The sequence below is a fragment of the Pipra filicauda genome, unplaced genomic scaffold (assembly GCF_003945595.2).
Source record: "Pipra filicauda isolate LSUMZ 115617 unplaced genomic scaffold, ASM394559v2 scaffold47_size6085603_pilon, whole genome shotgun sequence".
Lineage (NCBI taxonomy): Eukaryota > Metazoa > Chordata > Aves > Passeriformes > Pipridae > Pipra > Pipra filicauda.
This window is the reverse complement of record NW_024104620.1, coordinates 3,788,828-3,804,161: the sequence shown is the minus strand read 5'-3', so window position 1 is coordinate 3,804,161 and position 15,334 is coordinate 3,788,828. Positions and strand designations below refer to the sequence as shown.

Here is a 15,334-nt window from a genome sequence, read left to right as displayed (position 1 = left end):
ATACTTCTGGCACAGCTGGGACCACCCAGCACCTTGCAAGAAAAAGAAATAAGTTTGACGATTTTCCTGCGGTCGCTTCTCCACCCCCACCTTCCCATCACTGCCTCCTCCCAACCTGCTGCCTCATCCTTGCACCATAACCAGCTTTAGGGTTTAGGCAATATAGGATTAGGGGAGGTGGCTGTAATTCTTTATTCCAGATGGCTGGCAACTGCTAAACCCACTGTCACAAGCACCGAGTTATAAAAATACTTAAATTAGGCCCTTTGTTTCAGCCCCTGTCCCTGCCAGGCAGCTCTCCTGGTGTCCTGCCGGGAGCTCAGCTTGCACAGAACAGGTGGGGGACTCTGAGTCCAGACTGTAATGATGCTGGGGAGAGGCTTCTCCGGACTCACACCTATCTGGATTCCCTTGCTCAGCTCCATCTGCTTCTTTTTGCCTTTGGCTCTTAAAGAGAGATCCTGCAGTAGGAACGAGCTGGGCATGAGTTGGTGTCTGTGAGCACTCACTTAGCAGGTGAAGGTCCCAATCCAGGGACATACAAAGGCTGCAGCTCCTACACATCTTACTGATGGAGGGGGAGTGCATACTCCTGACGGAGATCCCAGGTTTCCCCTCTGGACCAGACCCTGCAAGAACCCAGCAACCTGAACTGGAAATTGGGGAGTGAGGGTAACTACCGTAGGGACAGTGTTTCCTCGGAGTGATGCCTCACATCTGTCTTGCTAGGTTGGCTCTTAGGGTTATTATTTATTATTTATTATTGTTCATTAAGCGCTGACAGAGTTGGGGCTTTTGTTTGTTTTGTTTGGGTCTCCATTTAGAGGCCTTTGCTGAGGCAGACTCCGGTGCCAAGACCTCCGGCGCTTTTACAATTACAGCCCGTGATCCTATTGTATTGTTTATGTAATGACTCTCAGTCCCGAGGGATTCTGCAGCCTTTCTTAGACCAGAGCACCCAGCACCTGGCAGGGAGAGTGCAGAGCAAGTGCTGGCCCTCGGTGCCAAGGAAAATCTCTGGGTTTTACATCCCAGGGGATCATTAATACATGGACGGGTCAGGCTGGACCTGCTGCAAGGATCCACATGGGGGGAAGTTGATTAAGCTGCTTCAGAAGGAGCAGATGATTCATCTCTGCCTGGTCTGTGTGGTCATGGGGAGGTCTCATGGTGGCTCAGACCTGATGCTCTGGCTGTTGGGTGTCTGCAGCCCACTGGTCTGTCTCAATACAGTGACTGGTCTTTGCGGGTCTGATGATGTGACCAGTCCCTGAGTGTCCCAGAGCACCCCAAACCACCTCAGAACGGGGACTGAGACTTTCACCCTGTTAAGTAGATGTGTGGAGGGCTCCTCCCCAGCTCTGCAACCTGCAGGACATGGGTGGGACCAGCCATGGCCAGCGAGGGGGCTGTGCTGAGGTGGGTGATGAGCTCATCACCGTGATTCCCGGGTTTAATTCCAGCTTTACCACTGATTTGCTTTGTATCTGTAGCCCTGTGAGTGCACAGCTTTGTGCCAGTGCTTCCTCATCAGTATAATGGGTATAATTAGGCTTCCCTGATTGAAGATGGCGCCGAACACTGAGTGTGCTGGCAGATTGTTTTCTTTTGTTTAAAAGTATTTTCCAAAAAAAAAGAGGTAAGACCCAATTTTAGAGTGCTGGTTCCCATATACTATTTCAAACATTTGTGGGTTAAACTCTGACAATATCAAACCCTTTCCTTCTGGGACAGGTCAGCTCTGAAGAGTTGGCTTGCCCTAAACCTAACAGAACAGAGTTAGGTGAAGACTAAGTGCTTCTAAGCAGTCTCCTCTGTATTCAGCAAGATACAGGATGTGGCACTGCTGATCTTCTGTGTTAATTACAAATACAACAGAATGTAACATCAAGAATAGTCTAAATAATTTCATGGCCTGTTAACCAAGAGAGTTTGAGTTCTGGGACGTGGACCAGGCTACCAGTGATAATGGTATCTGAAGTCAGTGGTGTCTGGAAGAAGGTTCATACTGTGCTGGCTGCTCCGATTTCCTTCTGTAGATTGCAAGACCAGATGATTAACAGTGCATTAGATAATTTTCTAACATAACATTCCCTACAGGCAGTTACTGGCATTGCTGTAGAGACATCCTGAACGACGTGTTGGAAAAGGAAGTGCACAGGACAGTCTTTCTGCATTGTGAACATGTGTGAGACCCCCATGCAAAGCTGTGCTCTGTTCTGACTCCAAGTCTCCTCAGACATGGCCGAGGAAAATGCACGTGAGTGCTGACCTGGGGGCACCTTCTGTTGTTCTATTTGCACCTGCTTGTACCTGTTCAACACTTCTCCCCTCTCAAGCACTGCCACTCTCGCTGCAAATGAGTCTGGAGACCCTGACTCCAGCACAGCCAGGAGCTGGGAAACATCCCATAGTTGGGTGAATGGGATGAAAAGTTCAGATTTGGGTGGCGTGTCTTTTTCTCTCAGCTTGGTGTGAGTGGCAGTGGAAAGGCATAAGCTCCCTTCTCCTGTCACTGATGTGTCAGCTCTAAAATCATTCTTCTGAGCTGAGCAGTGACATGAGTGTGGGAGCATCAGAGAGGGATCGAGCCCAGAGGGTCGGGAAGGGGAGAGCTGAGGCACTGGGCTGAGTGTCTGAGGTACTGGACACGTTGATTTTGCTTGCTTGTGCTCAGGACTGGAGATGAGCTGTCCATCCTCAGTCTGTGGGGCAAGAGAGTCCTTCAGGAAGCAGACTGGCAGCTCAGCTCACATCAGCTCAGAGAAGCCTTGGGAATGTGCAGGGAGACCTCAGAAGTGAGTCAGGCAGACAGACACCTGTACCTGCCTTTCCTGGGGAGGCCTTTCAGTCTGTGAGCTCTCACACAGCATCTTGCTCCAGTGCTGAATCCTGGCTGCTGTCCCTGTGCATCCAGCTGGCTTGGGGCAGGAAAGGGGAGAAAAAGCCAGAGCCAGTGGCTCAGCTGATTGGGGGTTTCAGGCAGAGGTTGCCCTGCCTGACTTGCAATGGATTCAGGGGCTTTCTGTCTCCAGGGCAAGTCTGAACCAGCCAGTTCCACTTAATTTCCCGTGGAGGCAGAAAAGCCACCAAGAAAATAAAAATGTTGCAATACAAGGTTTGGGGATAAAAGGACATAGTGTAGCTGGCCAAACAAGGCAGTGGGTGATGACATATCTGCCATCCCATTTACCTCCCTGGCAGTGGGACCCAGGGACCTCATGAGAATTCAGGAAGGCTTTTGTGAAGATATCCTGAGCAGGGAAGGGGAGTGTTGAGTGGGGCAAGGCAGTGAGGGGGGCATGGAGAGCCATGTGTCACACTAGCAGCTCGGCTGCTGGGGCCCACTTAAAACAAAGGTGTAAAGGAAAAGGGCATCCATGTGTCTTCAACTCAGCCTTTCCCCCCTTTTTTTCATCCTATGTCCTCCCTGGAGCTCCATGCAAGTTTATAAATTTATACCTGAATGCAGTAAAATCACCAAGGTTGACAGGGTCTTGGTTTCATTAATTCTGAACCCTGACATGCCACCCTGGCAGGGCTGTCATGGCTAGTGCAGGCTTCCTCATGGCTTATTAAACCAGCACCTTGGAAGCCTGGCCTGAATTCATGGAATCATGGAATCGGTTAGGTTGGAAAAGACCTTTAAGGTCATTAAATCCAACCATTAACCTGGCACTGCCAAGCCCACCCTGAAATGGGGGTTAACCTCCAGGAGGTGTGAGGAGGCACCCAGTGTCCTCACTTGGGTGACCTGTACTGGTGTGATCCTGGGACTTCTGGGGACATCTCCTGAGGTTTCCTCCTCCTGCAGCCCAGGAGGGAAGGGAGGCTGTGGGCTGGCTGGGAGCAGCTGGTGCTGGACGGTCTCCTCTGGGCAGTGGGGCAGCCCCAGCCCGGGTGGGAGCCACTGCTCCCCAGACAGACCAGGGTGCAAAGTCCTAGGCTTGGGAGAGGGCTTTGTGGGAGAGGCTGAAGGCAGCACTCCCTGAGTTCCCTCTGCACAGGAGATACACCCTCACGGAGCTGTCTTTTTATTTGCAAACTGAGCAGTTGTACTGGAAGAGATTTAGCAAACATGGGACTGCACAATGCTGTGTGTACTGAGTCACACATCAGGGCTAGAGCCAACTAGCACTGTGAGCTACTGAGGCAAACATTGGAGAATAGTTACAATAGGCACCAAAAATATCTTCAAATGAGATCTTTCTGCATTGCTGCATGTTGGGTAACAGGGAGGGCTGACAGCCCAAGCTTAAACTCTACCCACATGCTCTAGAGCTCATCCTGGGCAAGGCAGGCAACTGGGATGGGAACAAAGCAGAGGAAAAGCAGGTTTGCTCCTGTAAAGGGAGCCCTGATTAGCCAACCTCACATAGGTTGGGAAAGTCCTGGCTCTGGCAAAGCTCTAGGGATTGACCCTGTGGTCCTGGCTCTGGCTGCATTTCAGGAGGGAGTGACTCCAGAGCTAGTAACATACTGCGGGATCTGCAGCTCACACCTGCACAGGCACAGGGCAGGATTGGTCCTTACGAGACGTCTTCTGTTTGATTTTAAGGCTCCCAAGTAAGGGAGCTGCTCTTGGGGTCTCTTTGGAAGGTCTGTCTCTTGCAAGATTTTCTCATGGGTTTGCTCTGTGGTTGCTCTTTCCTCTCTACCAGTCTTACAAAGTAGAGGAGCCACTGCCCCAAAGCCCGGCTCTGGTTTCAGAGACACAATTCCCCAAACTCAGATTCTGGGGGTTTGTCCAGGCCATCTCAGCAGAATGGGAGAAGACACTGAGTGCAGGGCAGGTAGTGAGCACCAAATCCGACTCAGCCTCCTGCCAGGTGACCCTTCAGCATCCTTGCCCCAGTCCCCAAACCCTTCCCTCGGATCCTGCTGCTCTCCACACCCTCGTGCTGGGCTGGGATCACACCTCAGCCTCTCCACATCCCCTTCCTGCCTTCCTGCTCACCATCTCTCCCACTGGTTTTGCAGCCGTTTTTTTCTGCCAGCGCAGGGCACTGAAAAGTGCTGGCACTGCCAAAAACCCTGTGTGCACTACGACTCCCCAAACATCCCTTTATTTTTATTGTTCTGTTAATTACTGTTTAAACTTTAATAAGTCACTTCGTCAGGAGGGGGGACCTGCAGTGAGGTTTCTGTGCAAACACTGGGCCCGGCAGTGACTCTAGTGTAACATAACCCTTTATACAATGTGGGAATGTTTAGACTGTAACAGAAACTTGTTATTTTAATGACAGTTAAAGGGGGGAAAAGAAAGAAAGGAGCGAATGAAAAAGGGAAGCAAGTTTGTTGGGGAAATGGCTCATCTCAATCTCTCTGTCTGGCCTCTTTTCTCTGGGCTTTAATGATAGCTGGATAAGGAGGCTTTATGGCTTCTGTTGAAGCAAGTCTTGTTCCCAGAGATGCCCTATACGAGGCAGTGTGTGATCCCCTCAGTTGTGCGGGGTGAGGCCCACAGCAGAGAGATGCTGATGGAAGCAGCATGGCTTGATTTTGCTCAGAGGCAGCAGCAGATGCCTAAAGCCAATTTGAGCTCAGTCTAATTATTCTGACCCACACAAGAGACTTTCCCCTTCTATCCGGAGCTTATTCCACTGGTTAAGTTTTTAAGTAGCTGCGCTGAAACAGATGCTGGCATGTCAGAGATAAGAGGGTCCAACATCCCATGGAAAAATGGACCCTGAAGCAAGAAAATGATGCCTTATTTTGAGTCCTGAAAAGGAGGAACTATGGAGACCTGAGGGAGATGAGGGGAAAGAACCTGGCTCACCCTCTTGGCAGTGGGAGAACAGAGGGTTTACAGGCATCCTTGGCTTTGGACTGTGACTGTTGACATCTGTATTGCTCTGAGGTAGTGGAGGTGCCTGTGCAGTGGCTGCTGTCCCTGCATCACAGCACTGAAGTCACCTCCAGGTTTGGCTTGGCTATATTTAGCGCTCGCTATAGACAAGACCATATAGAGTGATATATATGATCTGAAAACCTTCAACTCCTGCTGACCTCTGCTGCTGCAGTGAAATCCCCCAAATCTGTGCAGTCTGTGCGGGGAGTGACGCAAGACCAGGAGAAGGGAGAGCTCCCGTGTTTTCCCGGGCAGGTTCCATGTTCCCCCTCCCCAGGTTGGTCACCAGTCCCTGGCAGTGCTGGTCCCCTGGGCAGTCCAGCTTTTTCTGCCAGACCTGGCTGTCAGGCCCACAGGGAATGAGGGGAGAGAGGTGTAAAGAGGGTGTGGGCTCGGGCACCAGAGCTTTGGGGAGGAGGAAGTTGGGAACTTGAGGAAAGAAGAGGGAAGGGGAAGATCAACCTAAGGCTGAGGCTGGCAACTGGGAAGTGAAGGGGGCACAAAGGGCAAAATTTTGGAGGGAAGGGGAGGTTAGGAGGGGGTGGGGTGTAAGGAGCACTTTGCTGGAAAAAAAGTGCCTGCTTCCTCAGGCACCAGCTGTGAGTCCAGTTCCTCTGTGCAGGGACCCTCTCCCCTCTTTGCTGAGTTCCTGACCAGAACAGGAGCCTGCGGACTTACACTCCAGGCTTTTTGGTGAGGGCAAATGTAGGGTGGAGAGGGAGGGGATGAAATCCTGGGCCTCTGGGAGTGTGTTTTCCCAAGTGGGTGAACATGCAGGGAGCAGGCCAAAACGGTTCACGCTTTCCTCGCCCGCTGCCGGGGTTGTGATTGTTATTGATTGGGTTTGCTGTTCTCGGCACTTTGTGTTTTTCCAGCTGAGCATTGGCTGCCCCTTGAATTTCATTTTATTTTTTATTATTTTTTTTACCTCTGGTTTAGTTCCTATACCCTCAACCATGGCAGGTGGGGCAGGTGTGTGCCCAGCCCCTGTGCCAGCCAGCACTGTGGGGCTGGGCTGGGTCTGCACCGGGGCTGGGAGAGTGCAGGGGTCTGTGTAAGGTACCAGTAATGGGCAAACCTGCTGTCAGTAGGATTAAATTCATAAGTCTGTGTTATCTCTGAGTGTGTGTCGTACAAAAAGGTAAAGAAATCTGCTCTTGTAGAAAAAGCAGTGTCAGGGCTTGATGTTGGAGCAAATAATAGGAACATGCACAGGGATTTCCATGCTTGGGCATGGGTAATGCATAGCTGACTTGAGGTGCATAAGCTTCAACCCCAAAGCCAAGGGAATTCCTAGCTGGAGAAATAGTTTTCATTTCCAACATCTGGTCACGTCTTTCAGACCCCACCAAGCCCCTCATGCTGGGCTGCTCTCCCTCCAGCCGTGCGCTCGTGTCCGTCCTCCGCAGAGCTGTGCCTGCTCTCGGGGCCAGTGGCAGGAGCCATCCCTTCAGGAATGGCATTTTCCAGGTTCCTGTGTGAGGCTGAACATGTCCCAGCTGCAAAAATAACTAGCCTATATACCCTGTGGAAACAGGAGCAGCAGCGACACATCTGTCTGGTCTGGGCAGAGCCAGCTTCTGACTAATGCCCCAAAGGGGCATCGAGCGGCTGCGAGCTCCTTGCCAGTGTGGAGGAACCCAAAATAGAGACCTTTGGGGAGGACTGGTCCCATGGAGGGTGAAGCTCTGCAGTGGGCAGAGCAAGAGATACCTCTGGGCCTCTTGCAGGACCAGTGGGTTCCAGCAAGACGTTAATATTGACTGGCTTCCCTCGCCCAGCCGCGGGGCCTGCGGGCACTGCCGGGCACCCAGAGCACCCCCAGCCCCTGCCCCCCGGCCCCTCCTGCCTCCCCCGTGGCCGGTGGGGTCACTTTGGTTGGAGAGCACAAGCAGAGCTCAAGGATAGAGCCCCCTGGACGGAGCCAAGGAGCCACCGAGTAAAAACGCTGAGGTTTTCCTTTTCTGTACAGCGCGTTTCCCTAAATTGCCTTTGACTGTGTGCATCGCTAATGAAAGTTTATGCCCTTGTTAGAAGGACAGGCAGGTCCGTTCCAGTTAGGGCTGGGTCTATCCTTCTGCCAACTGCCCTCCCCAGCACACACACACTCGCTCGCTCGCTCTCCCTGGTGAATAAGTGGAGGCTGTTATAAAAAAAAAAAAAAAAAAAAAAAAAAGAGGAGGGGAAAAAAATTTCCATATTTGTGTAAGTTGCTTTAAAAGCATTTTATCATGTCATAAAAAAAAAGGAAAGTACTCTCGGAAATTGATCCTGCACACGAGCCCATTGGACAGAAGGACGTTGGGATGTTAATGGCTATTTTGCTCCAGGGTGGCTTATTAAAAAATTTATACATAAATGCTTAAAATTGCATAAATTATTTAAAAAAAAAACATAGTAAGCAATTTGCAATCCCGATCCACTTTTCCTCTTTTTCTTTCTCTTGTCATTCTTTTCTTCCCTTCTTTCTCACAAAAAAAAAAAAAATTCCTTCCCCCTCCTCTCACCCTTGTCCCCTCCCTGTCTGAAAATGCGATGCGTCCAAAATTGTACATGTGTGTGGGAAAAATAAATAAGATTTTAAATGGTACCCGCCACTGGCCGGCAGAGCTTGCTACGAGGGGGAAATAAAAAAAAAAAAAATTAAAAAAAAAAGAAAAGAGGGGAGAAGAAAAAAGAAAAGAAAGAAAGAAGTTTGGATATGATGAGTGTTTCTCGCAGGCGTGGAATGTCACCCACATATCCTGGAGATTGTACTGGGGAGGTTTATGATGGTTTCCCATTGATTTGTTTCCCCGACGCAGCTGCCGACCTCTATTGAGGGACAAACATAATCAGCACTGACGCAAATTAGATGGTTATTCGTTTTGAAAATTGACAGAAAAACAATAAAAAAGATGAAATGCTCCCAAATCAATAGATATAATGAAATTCAAATAATCCGAGAGATGAGGTCTCCATGGCAACTGATAATGTGGAAAAGAAAACAATTTAATAAAGGACAGACACACTTTGAAAACAGATTGGGCAAAGGGAAGGCGGGGGGGCGAGGGAGCAAGGGGGGCCGTGGGTTGGGTGGTGGTGGGAGGGGGCAGCGGGAGGAGGTGGTGGTGGGGAGCCGGAGCCGCTGCCTCTCCGGTTGGTTAGCGGTGCTGTAGTGAAGGATCACTGTCCATCCCAAGGACGCTTGCCATAATTAAGAGAGGCTTTCGGTCCAGAAAGTGCAGATTCAGGTTTTAATACACAAAATTATTTCAGGAGCACTGAATCGGAAAGTCGTTTGTTATGACCTTCCTGAGAGGCCTGGAGCAGGGCATGTTGGAGGCGCGGCGGCTGAGCCAGCTGAGTTATGGCATATTTGTGTTTTTATAGTGCGGAGGGGAGGGGGGAAGGGGGGAAGAAGGTTAAACAGTATTTACAGCTCAGTTGTTTTCAGAAAGGAAAGAGAAATAGAGTTCATGAAAAGATGCGAGTGGAAGAGAGAGAGAGAGGGAGAGGGAGAGATCCCCTGCCCGGCACACACACTCCGCTGGGACGCCGGCTCCAGTGAGCCACTCACCGGTGCTCTGTTTGCCTTAAGGTGTGAGCTGCAGCTGGGCTGGGGGACAGAGGGGCTCTTTGGTGGGATGGGGAGTGTGTCTGCCCCTGCAGCCAAGTCTGTCTGCAGGGTCCAGCTGGGAGACCGCTGTCTTCTCACTCCAAGCTGCAGAATAAACCGCTCCTGGTGTGCTGAGTGTGTGTGTGAGAGTGTGTGTGTGTGTGTGTGTGTGAGTGTGAGTGTGAGTGTGAGTGTGTGAGTGTGTGAGTGTGTGAGTGTGTGTGAGTGTGAGTGTGCATGCGGTGCTCCATGATCGCACCAGCTCCTGCCTGAGTGGCTGCACATGTGTGTAGCTGGTGGGCTCTGTGTGTGTGGCTGGTGGGCTCTGTGTGGGTGCTGGTGGGCTCTGTGTGTGTGGCTGGTGGGCTCTGTGTGGGTGCTGGTGGGCTCTGTGTGGGTGCTGGCCACGTGTGCAGGGCTGAGCGGAGCAGGGTCTGCATGTCTGTCTGTCTGTACATACGTGTGCAGGTGTGACACCTGTACAGTCACAGCTACACGGGCGTTGTGTGCATTAGCACATGCTCTGTGTGCACAGTGTTTCACGAGCACAGTTGTGTGTGTCCATGGGCTGGGTCCTGTGTGCCTGTGCATGTGGTGGCACCTGCACGGCCACGTTTCCGTACACGTGTGTGCTCCCACTGACGGGTGTTTGCAGGCAGTGATAGCACAGGCGCATGGACGGGCTCACGAGGACAGGGCAGATAAGAAGATGAGCCCTAATGACCACAAGGAAGAGCAGTAAAAGGCAGGGAATTAGAGAGGTGTGAGCACTGGGAAGCGTGGGGTGAGTGCCCACATGGCCCAGCCATGGGGTTGCTCTCCCGTGCTGCTCTGACAGGAGTGCTGAGTTAACAACTCAGGGATGAGCCACTGCTCTCACACCAGAGCTCGCTCTCCTCTGGCCCAGCTGTGAGCCTTTTCCACACAAGGCAGGCAAGGTTTCTCCAAATCACACTGCACAGCATGTGCAGGTCCCAGACATCTCTGGGGATTCAAGAGCTCCTGAGCTCCCAGTGCTGTGTGTGAGGGGTGCCTGCTCTCTGGGTTCACAAATGACTCCCAGCCCCACTTGGGAATCACAGAAACCTCTAAGGGATCTGAGTACCCCCTGTGCATCCCCAGCCCAGAGCAGTTACCTGCTCACATACAGCTCAGGCAGTGCCTGGGGGCTCTGGGAAGGACAAGGCTGAGGTGCTCTGGTTTGCTCTGTGTCTGCAGCTCTTGCTGAGCTCTCACCTCCTGCGGGCTCACACACTGATTTACTTTGCAGGACCTTGAAAGACCACAATAATGAACTTTCTCTGGCCCTGTGTTTCTCAGTGATGCAACAAGCATTCAGGCTCCCAACTCCCATTTAGCTCCTGACTTCCCACTGCAATTAATTAGGAGTCTGCATTCTTTGTTGGGTCTGAGCTTAATAGTGCTGAAAGGGATTGCAAATTGCTCTTAAACCACTGACCAACTACCAACAGGGTTGGAGGGACCCTGTTTTAAGAGGTGGCTCACTTGACCCCTGCCCTCAGTTAGGGATGAGCCTGACACCAGGGAGCTGCTCTTCCCTGACTTGGGCCATGGTGGGTTTGGATTCTCTGTAAAGTCACTCGTTAAAGATGAACCACCAAGAGGGACTGATGAAAATTTGAGCAATTCCCTTCCAAATCTGTGTCTTTCAAGAGACCTGTTGTCTCTCCCAGGTCCTTTTTATTCCCCTAGCATCAGGTATTTGCAGCTAAGTCTGGTTCCCTCTTGATCCTACCTCCATGATGCCCTGCCCCCCTGCCCTGGCTCCTTCAGCGTTTGCAGAGGTGTCTGTGCAGTGTTCCAAGAGTCTCATGTCTTGGCCTCTTCTTCATTCCTTGGGAGCTGGCTCCCACACAGGCTGGCAGGCCCTGCTCCAGAGGCTTTCCCAGCCCTGTGCTTCCACCACCCCTTCCCTCCCTCTGTGCATCCACCGGGTCCTGCTGGCACAGCCCCCGGCCTGTGCCTGTGTGCTATGGGGAGCAGAAGTTAGGCACCGTGTTTGCATTTAGTTGCCCTGACAACACGTCTGGCTTCACAGGGAGTTTTCCAAGGGCCACAGCCGGCCTGCAGGGACCTGAGGGTGATGAGCTATTACTCTTCACTCTCCCTTTTGCGTCTTTCCCCTTGGTTTTCTTCACAACCTGTGGGGAGATTGATGGCAGGATTGTGATGTAGATGTTAGCAGTTCTGCTTGATTTATAGAGTTACTTAGGCTGAGTGAGGCCACTTATGCTCCTCTGGATAGTAAACCTTTTAACTGGACTAAAGAATTAATAATAAATAAATAAGGCAAGGAGGAGAAACTGGATCAGAAAAGCTGATCCTCTTGGCTTTATGTTATCTGAAAGAAAAACTCTGAGGATAGAAGCCTGCCAGGGAGCTGCTGCTCAGCCTAGGGAGCCCAAGACCCCACTCACTGTGTTGGTCTGGAGCACTGAGAGCAGGCTTTCATGAGGAGAAAACTGTTGAAAAGCCTTATCAAAGATCCTGCATTGACAGATGAGCTGGGAAGTTGGCTGCAGGACACAAGGGACTTTTGAGCTTCAATCTGTCCTGTATCAGTGCTTTTCCTCTGCTGTTACTTGAACTGCAGTAGTACCTAAAATTGCAAAGACACCAAACCCACTAAGCTGAGCAAGAAATCCTTGCCCAACGGGTGACCACTGAAGGGACCCAGGAGGTCAAGGGCAGAAGGGAAGCCTGTATGATGTCGTTTGCCCAGGGAGAAGGAGCAGGTCAGTAGCAGATCAGGGAGCAGAACCAGAGTTCCTGACTCCATTTCCCACTTTTTTCCCCTCTTCTTTATGCTCACCTCCTTTTGTTAATTCTGGAAGTTCCCTGTGTTACCTGTATGCAGAAAGGGGCTTGTTTCTTGCCCTTTTAGGGGTTCAGGGCATGTGAGTGCAGAGCAGGGCAAAGGGAAGGGGCAGAGACGAGGAGCTTTGCCTCTGCACTTGGGGGTGGGCGGTGGACTCTTAGCGGCTCTCCCAATGAGGAAGCCGGAGGTTGACAAGATCAAAGCACATTTAGGATCATTTTTGAGATCTGCCTAGGAAAAGGTTCAGACGTGCGTTACTAAAGAGCTGTGAAGAAGGATTAGCCCTGTCCTTGCTCGCAGTCGAACCACTTTCCCCACCAGCTGTGCCAAGTGCCTGTGAAGAGCTGGTGGAGCGGCAGCAGAGCAGGTCAGCGGCAGGTGAGGAGGGAGTGTGGCAGAGGCAGCCCCTGCGAGGCAGAGGGGCTGGGGGAGGCTGGAGCAGGGCCCCGTGCGGGGCTGGAGGGGCAGGTGAGGAGGTCCCTGCGGCGGGATGCGGCACCGAGGAGGCAGCGCGGTGTCCGCAGGTGTCCGTCCTGCTCCGCTGCCTCCCGGCCGCGCTCGGCGCTCCAGCGGGGACTCTGCGGACTCGGGAGCACTTGGAGTTGCAGCCCATTGCACCATTGCAGCAGGAGTGGCTGTGCGAGGGCCAGCTCACTCCTAGTGTGAGGTCTGCTCTGCCTTTCTCTCCCTGGCCAGTGATATATGGCATAAATTAGGCCTCTGAAGGGGGATACTGCATCCTTAAGAAGAAATATGTCCTCATTTTTCTTAAACACCGTTTGCACTGAGTGAAATGTTTAGAAGGGACGCTGAGGGATAACTTTATTTCTTACTAGGGAGTTCAGAGCCGTTCAGTTAAACCCATAAAACACTGGGAGTAGGGAAGCTGACAGCCTGCCCGTGCATTAGAAAAGCCATTACTCATCTAGGGGAAATTCACCCCATGCTGGAGCCTCACGTTACCAATGGGGTGGTCCAGGGGAGGACACGGGATCATCTCCCTCGGCCATCTAAGGGGTCAGTAGGATGCTGAGAGGTGAAAAAGACTCTGTAACAATCCAGCACAGTGACAGAGTGCTGATGTGGAGGTCTCAAAGCACTGAGTAAAGCCCACTGGTGGGTAATTATCCTCATTCCACCCCCCTGCATGGGGAAATTAAGGCACAGAAAGCTGGGGGGGACTGATGGTTACACTGTGATTGGAAACCAGGCTGGAAGCCAGCACTCTTGGCTCTTAACCCCCATCTTAAATCACCAAAACCAAATTCCCTTGCAGAGGCAAGGAGTGGAAGTCAGGAGCCTGCCTCCCTGCTCTGTTTCTGCCACAAGGCCGTGTTCCCCAGCGGAGTCAGGAGTCGTGGCTCCACCTTCATTTGTTCAACATTCAGCCCTTTCTTCCCAATGGGATTTAGAAAATCTCCTGGAAGACGAAGGCAAGGTCTTGCAGGTGATAGCACTTGGAATTCCTGTCTCAGATGGTGGTTGGTGATGTCATGGGCTGCGTTACAGGTGTGTCTGGGTGGGCTTCTGCTCTCATACCTCACCTGGCCAGTGCAGGCTGCCATAGCTCCCCCAGTGACTGGTAGTCCAAGGGCCACCCAGGGCACCCAGAGTCATGGCAGACAAGACATCAGCCACCAAGAGGGTGGTGACTTTCTCTTTGATATTTTATTTTGGAGGCTTGACACCAAAAGATTTAATATTTGTTTGAAATGAGAAACAGTTCTCAAATGAATTTGGAGAGCCTGGGAATTAATGTCAGCCCCCCCTCCCCTCCCTAAACACCCCTCCTGCCCGTCAGCTCAGTCCCCCCCCTTTCAATTTCTGAAGCCTGCTGATTTGAATATTTATAAATATCAGTAAATTATTTATTGTAGCAATCTGCTGTGCCATTTCACCAATCGCCGTTAACACTTTAGGGCTCGCTCTTCAGGAGGACACGACTGCGGGAGACACCGGGCACTGGGGAGGGGGTCCTGCCTGCTGGATGCCATGCTGGGAGGGGTTCCCTCTGTGGGTGGCACTGGAAGGGTTGGAATGTTTGCAGGAGAGGATGGGGACCCTCTGTGTCCAGTTCCAGGGGACAGTGGGAGAGGACATGGCTGGGAAGGGAAGCTCGTGTGGACAGGGGGGGGTAGCGAGGGGATGGCCCGATGGGATGGGCTGTTTGCTGCATGTGAGGGGACCTGCCTCTGGCTCAAAGCTCAGCACTCACCCTCTTTGCTTGTAGTTTCTGTTCCCCCGAAGAGGAAAATTCCTCTTGGTTTCTCTTGTCCCATTCCCTCCCTCCAGAAATGCACTGAGAATACACACTGCTCAGAGATGATTTGGCTATTTTCTGTTTGAGGAAAGGAGGGGGCTCCCTGTGTTCATGAGCTGTTCTCCTGGAGAATCCTTGTCAGCAGCACTGGAGCAGCCAAGTGGCCGGGTGGAAACAGGAGCAGCCCCAGTGCAGGGCACCAGCATCTCCAGAGCCCACCCCCTGCTCTTGGGATGTCTGTCACCCACTGCCCAGCGCTGGTTCCTGTGCACGGCCTCTCACTGTCACCAGAAAACTACATCTGAACTCTGCAGCTGAGCAGGGTGAGCAGAGGGAAGCAGGACAGGCTCGCTGAAGTGAACTGGCACTGCTCTCTGCCCCTTTGGGCTGGGGCTGAACCAGGCTCTGGGAGCTGGAAATAGGGAGAGAAGTGGCCCCTTGTGGGGCTGGAGATGCCTGTGTGGCAGGAGAAGGTGAGGCACTGTGGAATGCAGGCAGACTGCACTGCCATGGGAGCAGGGCAGAGTCCCTGGCTTTTCCTGCACGGTTTATGGACTGGATGTGTGGGGAGAGCCCTCACGGCTGTGGGAAAGCAGGGAGTGTAGCTGGCAGCGCTTCAGTGAGGACACCCTGGCTGCTCGCTTCGTTTCTCCTCCCACGTCTTTGATTCTCCTTCTCCTCCTGCCCAGTGCTGAGCTGGAGCCTGTCAGGTCCCACTGTCACACCGAGGGCTTTCCCCGCTCCACGCAGACACACACAGGCGGGATCCATGCAGGGCAGAGGAGG

At 52.1% G+C, this 15,334-nt stretch overlaps 1 protein-coding gene across 5 annotated transcripts in view; it reads left to right on the top strand.

The window, feature by feature from the left end:
* CASZ1 (castor zinc finger 1) overlaps positions 1–15,334 on the top strand; it is a 274,581-nt gene that overhangs the window by 209,332 nt on the left and 49,915 nt on the right. For 3 of the 5 annotated variants that reach the window (XM_039386351.1, XM_039386350.1, XM_027736327.2), the window contains one exon: positions 2,101–2,260. The exons of the other annotated variants lie outside the window; for them this stretch is intronic. In XM_039386351.1, the coding sequence (XP_039242285.1) occupies positions 2,242–2,260 (19 nt within the window). In that variant the 5' untranslated portion in view covers positions 2,101–2,241. The remainder of the gene's footprint in view (positions 1–2,100; positions 2,261–15,334) is intronic. 5 annotated transcript variants of the gene reach the window in all.